At 49.9% G+C, this 10,000-nt stretch overlaps 1 protein-coding gene across 1 annotated transcript in view; it reads right to left on the reverse strand.

The window, feature by feature from the left end:
- LOC121562754 (protein FAM184B) overlaps nucleotides 1-10,000 on the reverse strand; it is a gene marked incomplete at its 3' end in the record, with an annotated part of 42,957 nt that overhangs the window by 24,969 nt on the left and 7,988 nt on the right. Inside the window, exons 2-8 of the mRNA XM_045213917.1 lie at nucleotides 7,702-7,869; nucleotides 6,940-7,596; nucleotides 1,829-1,964; nucleotides 1,347-1,498; nucleotides 605-1,216; nucleotides 281-388; nucleotides 3-119 (exon numbers count right to left, since the gene is read on the reverse strand). Of these exons, the coding sequence (XP_045069852.1) occupies nucleotides 3-119; nucleotides 281-388; nucleotides 605-1,216; nucleotides 1,347-1,498; nucleotides 1,829-1,964; nucleotides 6,940-7,596; nucleotides 7,702-7,869 (1,950 nt within the window). The remainder of the gene's footprint in view (nucleotides 1-2; nucleotides 120-280; nucleotides 389-604; nucleotides 1,217-1,346; nucleotides 1,499-1,828; nucleotides 1,965-6,939; nucleotides 7,597-7,701; nucleotides 7,870-10,000) is intronic.

The following is a 10,000-nucleotide window of genomic DNA, read 5'->3' on the forward strand; positions in this document are numbered from 1 at the left end:
ACCTGTGTGTGCTGTAGTTCCTCTCGGAGGTGGGAACAGTGGATTCCGCAGGTGGGATGAGTTTCAGAGGCCACACCCCCCTGACTTTGCTTCTGCATAACACACTCCAAACGCCAGATCTACACACACACACACACACACACACACACACATACACACACACACACACACACACACACACACACACACACACACACACACAGCGGCAGGGAGACAGTACAGTATGTGGTTTGTGTATCAAAGGAGAGTCTGTGGACTTTCAAGGTCAAGCCTCTCTCACCTGATTGGTTGCTTGCTGCAGCTGCTCTCCAAGCTCCTCCCTCTCGGTCTCCAGCCTTCGACACACCTCCTCACCGCTCCTCCTCTCCTCCTGCACACGCACACACGCCTGCTGACACACACACACACACACACCGCAGTGGTTGTCTGTGAGGGTCCGTCTACAACAGTGTGTGTTAATGTTTTGAAATGTTAAAGTCCTTTGTCTGTAACGTCTTTCTCATTATGTGTCGGACCCCAGTAAGACTAGCTGTCTCTATTGGCGTCGGCTAATGGGGCTCCTAATCAATCAAATCAAATGTGTCTGTGTGTGTGTGTTCGTCACCTCCTGGTTCCTCCTCAGTGCTTCCTGGGCGTTGTGGAGTTCAGCTGCATGTCTCCTCATCACCTCTTCAATCGCTCTCTTCACCTGATCCTTCAATCTGTTCCTCTCTACTTCCGCCTGCTCTGCCAATCTCTTCTTCTCCTCCTCCACCTGCTCCATCCCTCTCTTCTTCTCCTCCTCCACCTGCTCCATCCCTCTCTTCTTCTCCTCCTCCACAAGCTCCTGGTTTCCCTCCATCTGCGTTCTCACTCTTCCTTTCACCTCTTCTATCTCTTTCTGCAGTTGTTCCCTCTCTTCCTGTCTTTCTCTCAGTGATCGTTGTCTCTCTTCTTCCGTGGCTTTCTGCAGGCGTTCTCTCTCTTTCTCCTTTTCCTCCCGCAGTTCATCCTCGTGTTTCTCTCTTTCTTTCTGCAGTCTGTCTCTCTCTTCCTCCATCTCTTTCTGCAGTCTGTCTCTCTCTTCCTCCATCTCTTTCTGCAGTCTGTCTCTCTCTTCCTCCGTCTCTTTCTGCATTCGTTCCTTCTCCACCTCTGCGTGTCTCCGTTCTCTACGGAGCTCCTCTGACTGGGCCCTCACCATCTCAGAACGCAGACTAGCCAGGGCCTCCGCATGCTGCGCACACACACACACACACGGTCAGGAAGTTGGGGAACGTTATTGGCTTTCATTTCAAAAGTTCAAAGTTGGAAAGTTGTGTGTGAGTGTGTGTGTACCTGTGAGTTGTGTGTGAGTGTGTGTGTACCTGTCGGATCTGCCTGGCGTGGTCGCTGTTCCTCCCGCTGCTCTGTAACTCCAGCTCCCTGTTCCTGCTCTGCAGTTTGTTCATCTGACCTTTCAACTCCTCCATGTTAACACAAACACACCCCTCACACACACCACGACTCAGCAGCTCCTCTGACACGCGGCACACACACACACACACACACAGAAGGACGCACACACACAAACACACACGGCACACACACACACACGGCACACACACACACACACAGCACACACACACACACAGAAGGACGCACACATACACATTACATTTTAAACTCCTTGATTGATTAAATTATTGATTGATTGGTTGATTTATTGATTAATGGATTGAGTGATTGGTTGATTGATTTATAGTTTGATTGAGTGAATAAGTGATTTATTGGTTGATTGATTAATGGATTGAGTGATTGGTTGATTGATTGATTGATTGATTGATTGTTTTATTAATTGATTGATTACCTGATTTGGTCTGCAGCTCCTCCTCCTGCAGCAGTAGTCTCTCTTTGGCCACGACTAACTCCTCCCATGCCCTCTTAGCCCCGCCCTCTGCCTCTGAGACACGCCTCCTCCCCGACTCCAACTCATCCTCCAGATCCTAGAGAGAGAGAGAGAGAGATGGAAGGAGTAGAGACAGAGACAGAGAGAGAGAGTAGAGAGAGAGATGGAAGGAGTAGAGACAGAGACAGAGAGTAGAGGGAGAGATGGAAGGAGTAGAGGCAGAGACAGAGAGTAGAGGGAGAGGTGGAAGGAGTAGAGACAGAGACAGAGACAGAGAGTAGAGGGAGAGATGGAAGGAGTAGAGACAGAGACAGAGAGTAGAGGGAGAGATGGAAGGAGTAGAGACAGAGACAGAGAGTAGAGGGAGAGATGGAAGGAGTAGAGGCAGAGACAGAGGCAGAGAGTAGAGGGAGAGATGGAAGGAGTAGAGACAGAGACAGAGACAGAGAGTAGAGGGAGAGATGGAAGGAGTAGAGACAGAGACAGAGAGTAGAGGGAGAGATGGAAGGAGTAGAGGCAGAGACAGAGGCAGAGAGTAGAGGGAGAGATGGAAGGAGTAGAGACAGAGACAGAGAGTAGAGGGAGAGATGGAAGGAGTAGAGGCAGAGACAGAGACAGAGAGTAGAGGGAGAGATGGAAGGAGTAGAGACAGAGACAGAGACAGAGAGTAGAGGGAGAGATGGAAGGAGTAGAGGCAGAGACAGAGAGTAGAGGGAGAGATGGAAGGAGTAGAGGCAGAGACAGAGAGTAGAGGGAGAGATGGAAGGAGTAGAGACAGAGACAGAGACAGAGAGTAGAGGGAGAGATGGAAGGAGTAGAGACAGAGACAGAGACAGAGAGTAGAGGGAGAGATGGAAGGAGTAGAGACAGAGACAGAGAGTAGAGGGAGAGATGGAAGGAGTAGAGGCAGAGACAGAGAGTAGAGAGAGAGGTGGAAGGAGTAGAGGCAGAGACAGAGACAGAGAGTAGAGGGAGAGGTGGAAGGAGTAGAGGCAGAGAGTAGAGAGAGAGATGGAAGGAGTAGAGGCAGAGACAGAGGCAGAGAGTAGAGGGAGAGATGGAAGGAGTAGAGACAGAGACAGAGAGTAGAGGGAGAGATGGAAGGAGTAGAGGCAGAGACAGAGAGTAGAGGGAGAGATGGAAGGAGTAGAGACAGAGACAGAGACAGAGAGTAGAGGGAGAGATGGAAGGAGTAGAGACAGAGACAGAGAGTAGAGGGAGAGATGGAAGGAGTAGAGGCAGAGACAGAGACAGAGAGTAGAGGGAGAGATGGAAGGAGTAGAGACAGAGACAGAGAGTAGAGAGAGAGATGGAAGGAGTAGAGGCAGAGACAGAGGCAGAGAGTAGAGGGAGAGATGGAAGGAGTAGAGACAGAGACAGAGAGTAGAGGGAGAGATGGAAGGAGTAGAGGCAGAGACAGAGACAGAGAGTAGAGGGAGAGATGGAAGGAGTAGAGACAGAGACAGAGACAGAGTAGAGGGAGAGATGGAAGGAGTAGAGGCAGAGACAGAGAGTAGAGGGAGAGATGGAAGGAGTAGAGACAGAGACAGAGACAGAGAGTAGAGGGAGAGATGGAAGGAGTAGAGACAGAGACAGAGACAGAGAGTAGAGGGAGAGATGGAAGGAGTAGAGACAGAGACAGAGAGTAGAGGGAGAGATGGAAGGAGTAGAGACAGAGACAGAGACAGAGAGTAGAGGGAGAGATGGAAGGAGTAGAGGCAGAGACAGAGAGTAGAGGGAGAGATGGAAGGAGTAGAGGCAGAGACAGAGAGTAGAGGGAGAGATGGAAGGAGTAGAGGCAGAGACAGAGAGTAGAGGGAGAGATGGAAGGAGTAGAGACAGAGACAGAGACAGAGAGTAGAGGGAGAGATGGAAGGAGTAGAGACAGAGACAGCGAGTAGAGAGAGAGATGGAAGGAGTAGAGACAGAGACAGAGACAGAGAGTAGAGAGAGAGATGGAAGGAGTAGAGACAGAGACAGAGAGTAGAGGGAGAGATGGAAGGAGTAGAGACAGAGACAGCGAGTAGAGAGAGAGATGGAAGGAGTAGAGACAGAGACAGAGACAGAGAGTAGAGGGAGAGATGGAAGGAGTAGAGACAGAGACAGAGACAGAGAGTAGAGGGAGAGGTGGAAGGAGTAGAGGCAGAGACAGAGACAGAGAGTAGAGGGAGAGATGGAAGGAGTAGAGGCAGAGACAGCGAGTAGAGGGAGAGATGGAAGGAGTAGAGACAGAGACAGCGAGTAGAGAGAGAGATGGAAGGAGTAGAGACAGAGACAGAGACAGAGAGTAGAGAGAGAGATGGAAGGAGTAGAGACAGAGACAGAGAGTAGAGGGAGAGATGGAAGGAGTAGAGACAGAGACAGAGAGTAGAGGGAGAGATGGAAGGAGTAGAGGCAGAGACAGAGAGTAGAGGGAGAGATGGAAGGAGTAGAGGCAGAGACAGAGAGTAGAGGGAGAGATGGAAGGAGTAGAGGCAGAGACAGAGAGTAGAGGGAGAGATGGAAGGAGTAGAGACAGAGACAGAGACAGAGAGTAGAGGGAGAGATGGAAGGAGTAGAGACAGAGACAGCGAGTAGAGAGAGAGATGGAAGGAGTAGAGACAGAGACAGAGACAGAGAGTAGAGAGAGAGATGGAAGGAGTAGAGACAGAGACAGAGAGTAGAGGGAGAGATGGAAGGAGTAGAGACAGAGACAGCGAGTAGAGAGAGAGATGGAAGGAGTAGAGACAGAGACAGAGACAGAGAGTAGAGGGAGAGATGGAAGGAGTAGAGACAGAGACAGAGAGTAGAGGGAGAGATGGAAGGAGTAGAGACAGAGACAGCGAGTAGAGGGAGAGGTGGAAGGAGTAGAGGCAGAGACAGAGACAGAGAGTAGAGGGAGAGATGGAAGGAGTAGAGGCAGAGACAGCGAGTAGAGGGAGAGATGGAAGGAGTAGAGACAGAGACAGCGACAGAGACAGAGACAGAGACAGAGACAGAGACAGCGAGTAGAGGGAGAGGTAGAAGGAGTAGAGACAGAGACAGAGACAGCGAGTAGAGGGAGAGATGGAAGGAGTAGAGACAGAGACAGAGAGTAGAGGGAGAGGTAGAAGGAGTAGAGACAGAGACAGAGAGTAGAGGGAGAGGTAGAAGGAGTAGAGACAGAGACAGAGAGTAGAGGGAGAGGTAGAAGGAGTAGAGACAGAGACAGAGAGTAGAGGGAGAGATGGAAGGAGTAGAGGCAGAGACAGAGACAGCGAGTAGAGGGAGAGGTAGAAGGAGTAGAGACAGAGACAGAGAGTAGAGGGAGAGATGGAAGGAGTAGAGGCAGAGACAGAGACAGAGACAGAGACAGAGACAGAGACAGAGACAGAGACAGAGACAGAGACAGCGAGAGAGACAGCGACAGAGACAGAGACAGAGACAGAGACAGCGAGTAGAGGGAGAGGTAGAAGGAGTAGAGACAGAGACAGAGAGTAGAGGGAGAGATGGAAGGAGTAGAGGCAGAGACAGAGACAGAGACAGAGACAGAGACAGAGACAGAGACGAGACAGAGACAGAGACAGCGAGTAGAGGGAGAGGTAGAAGGAGTAGAGACAGAGACAGAGAGTAGAGGGAGAGATGGAAGGAGTAGAGGCAGAGACAGAGACAGAGACAGAGACAGAGACAGAGACAGAGACAGAGACAGAGACAGAGACAGAGACAGAGACAGAGACAGAGACAGAGACAGCGACAGAGACAGAGACAGAGACAGAGACAGAGACAGCGACAGAGACAGAGAGTAGAGGGAGAGATGGAAGGAGTAGAGACAGAGACAGAGACAGAGACAGAGACAGCGACAGAGACAGAGACAGAGACAGAGACAGAGACAGAGACAGAGACAGAGACAGAGACAGAGACAGAGACAGCGAGAGGTTAACACAGGGACACCACCAGTAGCAGGGCTGAATACACACCCAGGAAACTATGTGATAGCATCACTGGCTATATAAAGACTAGGAATCACTCTCTATTCATCCAGGGCCTGTGTGTGTGTGTGTGTGGGTGTGTGTGTGTGTGTGTGTGGGTGTGTGTGTGTGGTTTGACTATCGCTGTGGGGACCAGAAGTCCTCACCAGGATAGTAAAACAAGGGGGACACTTCAGGTCCCCACAAGGAAAAAGGCTATTTTAGGCTCAGGGGTTAGGTTTAGGCTTAGGGGTTAGGTTTAGGCTTAGGGGTTAGGGTTAGGGGTTAGGTTTAGGTTTAGGGGTTAGGGTTAGGGGTTAGGTTTAGGTTTAGGGGTTAGGTTTAGGCTTAGGGGTTAGGTTTAGGCTTAGGGGTTAGGGTTACGGTTAGGTTTCTGTTTAGTTTTAGGGTTAGTGGTTAGGGGTCAGGACAAATAGGATTTTGAATGGGAATAAATGTTTTTGGTCCCCACAAGGATAGTAAAACCACTGTGTGTCTACCTGTATTCTGTCCTGTTAGGGTTAGGGTGTTTACCTGTATTCTGTCCTGTTAGGGTTAGGGTGTTTACCTGTATTCTGTCCTGTTAGGGTTAGGGTGTCTACCTGTATTCTGTCCGGTTAGGGTTAGGGTGTCTACCTGTATTCTGTCCTGTTAGGGTTAGGGTGTTTACCTGTATTCTGTCCTGTTAGGGTTAGGGTGTTTACCTGTATTCTGTAGGGTTAGGGTTAGGGTGTCTACCTGTATTCTGTCCTGTTAGGGTTAGGGTGTCTACCTGTATTCTGTCGGGTTAGGGTTAGGGTGTCTACCTGTATTCTGTCCTGTTAGGGTTAGGGTGTCTACCTGTATTCTGTAGGGTTAGGGTTAGGGTGTCTACCTGTATTCTGTCCTGTTAGGGTTAGGGTGTTTACCTGTATTCTGTCCTGTTAGGGTTAGGGTGTTTACCTGTATTCTGTAGGGTTAGGGTTAGGGTGTCTACCTGTATTCTGTCCTGTTAGGGTTAGGGTGTCTACCTGTATTCTGTCGGGTTAGGGTTAGGGTGTCTACCTGTATTCTGTCCTGTTAGGGTTAGGGTGTCTACCTGTATTCTGTAGGGTTAGGGTTAGGGTGTCTACCTGTATTCTGTCCTGTTAGGGTTAGGGTGTTTACCTGTATTCTGCCCTGTAGTTTGGCAGCGTGTCTCTTGCTCTCGTTGAGTTGCTGCAGACTGCTCTCCATCTCTCCCTCCACCTTCCTCACTCTCTCTCTCAGTACCGTACTCCTCCCTCTCTTCTCCTCCCACTGCCGTCTCTCCTCCCTGTACGCCTCCTCCATGCTCCTCTTCTCCTCCTCCTCTCTCTCCTCCCACTGCCGTCTCTCCTCCCTGTACGCCTCCTCCATGCTCCTCTTCTCCTCCTCCTTCTCCTGTGTCACCTCCTTTATCCGCCTCTCCCACTTCTCCCTCTCCTCTCTCACTGCTTCCTCCCTCTCTTCCTCCGCCTGCTCCTTCCATTTCCTCAGAGTCTTCACCTCCTCCGAGAGGAGTGTCCTTCTCTCAGTCTCCTCCCACTTCCCTCGCTCCTCTTCTCCTTTCTTCCGTAGCTCCTCACATCGGACCTCCGTGCACTGTGCGGCCTCCCCGGCCTTCTCCAGTTCCCTACCCAGTCGGAGGCTCTCGTCGTGGGCCGCGTTGAGTTGGGCCCGGGCCTCCCGTCTCTGCAGCTCCAGGGCCCGGAGCTTTTCCTCGTAGTCCCTCGTCCGCTCTGCCTCTACCCCACGATCCCTCTCCTCTGCCTGGACACGGTAGCTCTCGAAGTCTGCCTGAACCTGCAGGTACAGAGACACAGTTTAATAACCTGTGGAGATCCACATTGGAACAGACTGGGTGGTAGACGGACTGATGGACGGATGGACGGACGGACAGACAGGTACCTGAGCTAGAGTTCCCTGAAGCTCTAAGAGGCGTGTCCTAAGCACGGACTCCTCCCCATCGGGATACATCTCCACGGCAACCCGCCTCAGCTCTTCCCGGTGGGCGTGGCTTATGGCCTGAAGGGCCGCCTCCTGCTCTTCATTCTTAGTGTTCAGAGAATAGATCACCTGATGGTTTTTTTTGATTAAAAGAGGAAGGGAGGTTGATTTTCATATTCAGGTTCATGTCTATCAATATGTACCGAGTTGATCAAGCAGTAGCTGTGTGTTTTAAACGACATGTTAGTAGAAGTCCTTCAGTATGTACAGTGGGGGAAAAAAGTATTTAGTCAGCCACCAATTGTGCAAGTTCTCCCACTTAAAAAGATGAGAGAGGCCTGTAATTTTCATCATAGGTACACGTCAACTATGACAGACAAAATGAGAAAAAGAAATCCAGAAAATCACATTGTAGGATTTTTATGAATTTATTTGCAAATTATGGTTTAAAATAAGTATTTGGTCAATAATAAAAGTTTCTCAATACTTTGTTATATACCCTTTGTTGGCAATGACACAAGTCAAACGTTTTCTGTAAATCTTTACAAGGTTTTCACACACTGTTGCTGGTATTTTGGCCCATTCCTCCATGCAGATCTCCTCTAGAGGAGTGATGTTTTGGGGCTGTCGCTGGGCAACACAGACTTTCAACTCCCTCCAAAGATTTTCTATGGGGTTGAGACCTGGAGACTGGCTAGGCCACTCCAGGACCTTGAAATGCTTCTTACGAAGCCACTCCTTCGTTGCCCGGGCGGTGTGTTTGGGATCATTGTCATGCTGAAAGACCCAGCCACGTTTCATCTTCAATGCCCTTGCTGATGGAAGGAGGTTTTCACTCAAAATCTCACGATACATGGCCCCATTCATTCTTTCCTTAACACGGATCAGACGTCCTGGTCCCTTTGCAGAAAAACAGCCCCAAAGCATGATGTTTCCACCCCCATGCTTCACAATAGGTATGGTGTTCTTTGGATGCAACTCAGCATTATTTGTCCTCCAAACACGACGAGTTGAGTTTTTACCAAAAAAGTCCTATTTTGGTTTCATCTGACCATATGACATTCTCCCAATCCTCTTCTGGATCATCCAAATGCACTCTAGCAAACTTCAGACGGGCCTGGACATAAGCAGGGGGACACGTCTGGCTTAAGCAGGGGGACACGTCTGGCACTGCAGGATTTGAGTCCCTGGCGGCGTAGTGTGTTACTGATGGTAGGCTTTGTTACTTTGGTCCCAGCTCTCTGCAGGTCATTCACTAGGTCCCCCGTGTGGTTCTGGGATTTTTGCTCACCGTTCTTGTGATCATTTTGACCCCACGGGGTGAGATCTTGCGTGGAGCCCCAGATCGAGGGAGATTATCAGTGGTCTTGTATGTCTTCCATTTCCTAATAATTGCTCCCACAGTTGATTTCTTCAAACCAAGCTGCTTACCTATTGCAGATTCAGTCTTCCCAGCCTGGTGCAGGTCTACAATTTGGTTTCTGGTGTCCTTTGACAGCTCTTTGGTCTTGGCCATAGTGGAGTTTGGAGTGTGACTGTTTGAGGTTGTGGACAGGTGTCTTTTATACTGATAACAAGTTCAAACAGGTGCCATTAATACAGATAACGAGTGGAGGACAGAGGAGCCTCTTAAAGAAGAAGTTACAGGTCTGTGAGAGCCAGAAATCTTGCTTGTTTGTAGGTGACCAAATACTTATTTTCCACCATAATTTGCAAATAAATTCATTAAAAATCCTACAATGTGATTTTCTGGATTTTTTTTTCTCAATTTATCTGTCATAGTTGACGTGTACCTATGATGAAAATTACAGGCCTCTCTCATCTTTTTAAGTGGGAGAACTTGCACAATTGGTGGCTGACTAAAAACTTTTTTTTCCCACTGTATATAGTATATCCACAGTGTCCTCTCAGTGTCATCATAGACCAGTACTGACCCGGACGACTCACTTACCCTCCCGGGGGTGGGGGGGGAGGGGGTGAGGGGGGATGGGGGGAGGGGGAGGGGGGAGAGGGAGAGGGGGGTGTACAGGCGAGGCGTATTCTATGGTGACGCCTCTCGGTCTGCGGTGCACGGCTGGTACAGCACTGCCAGACATTCCGCGCGTGTCACCCTCTCTCTCCCTCTCTCAAGCTCCTCAACAGTGGGGAGACACTCCACCCAGCCTAGACGGTATTTACGACACCCAATAACTAACGTCCATTACGACAGGGACCCAAATACCATCCGTAGTATTAGATCACCTGTCAGGCTCTCTGTCCT

Source organism: Coregonus clupeaformis, unplaced genomic scaffold, assembly GCF_020615455.1.
Source record: "Coregonus clupeaformis isolate EN_2021a unplaced genomic scaffold, ASM2061545v1 scaf0170, whole genome shotgun sequence".
Classification (NCBI taxonomy): Eukaryota; Metazoa; Chordata; class Actinopteri; order Salmoniformes; family Salmonidae; genus Coregonus; species Coregonus clupeaformis.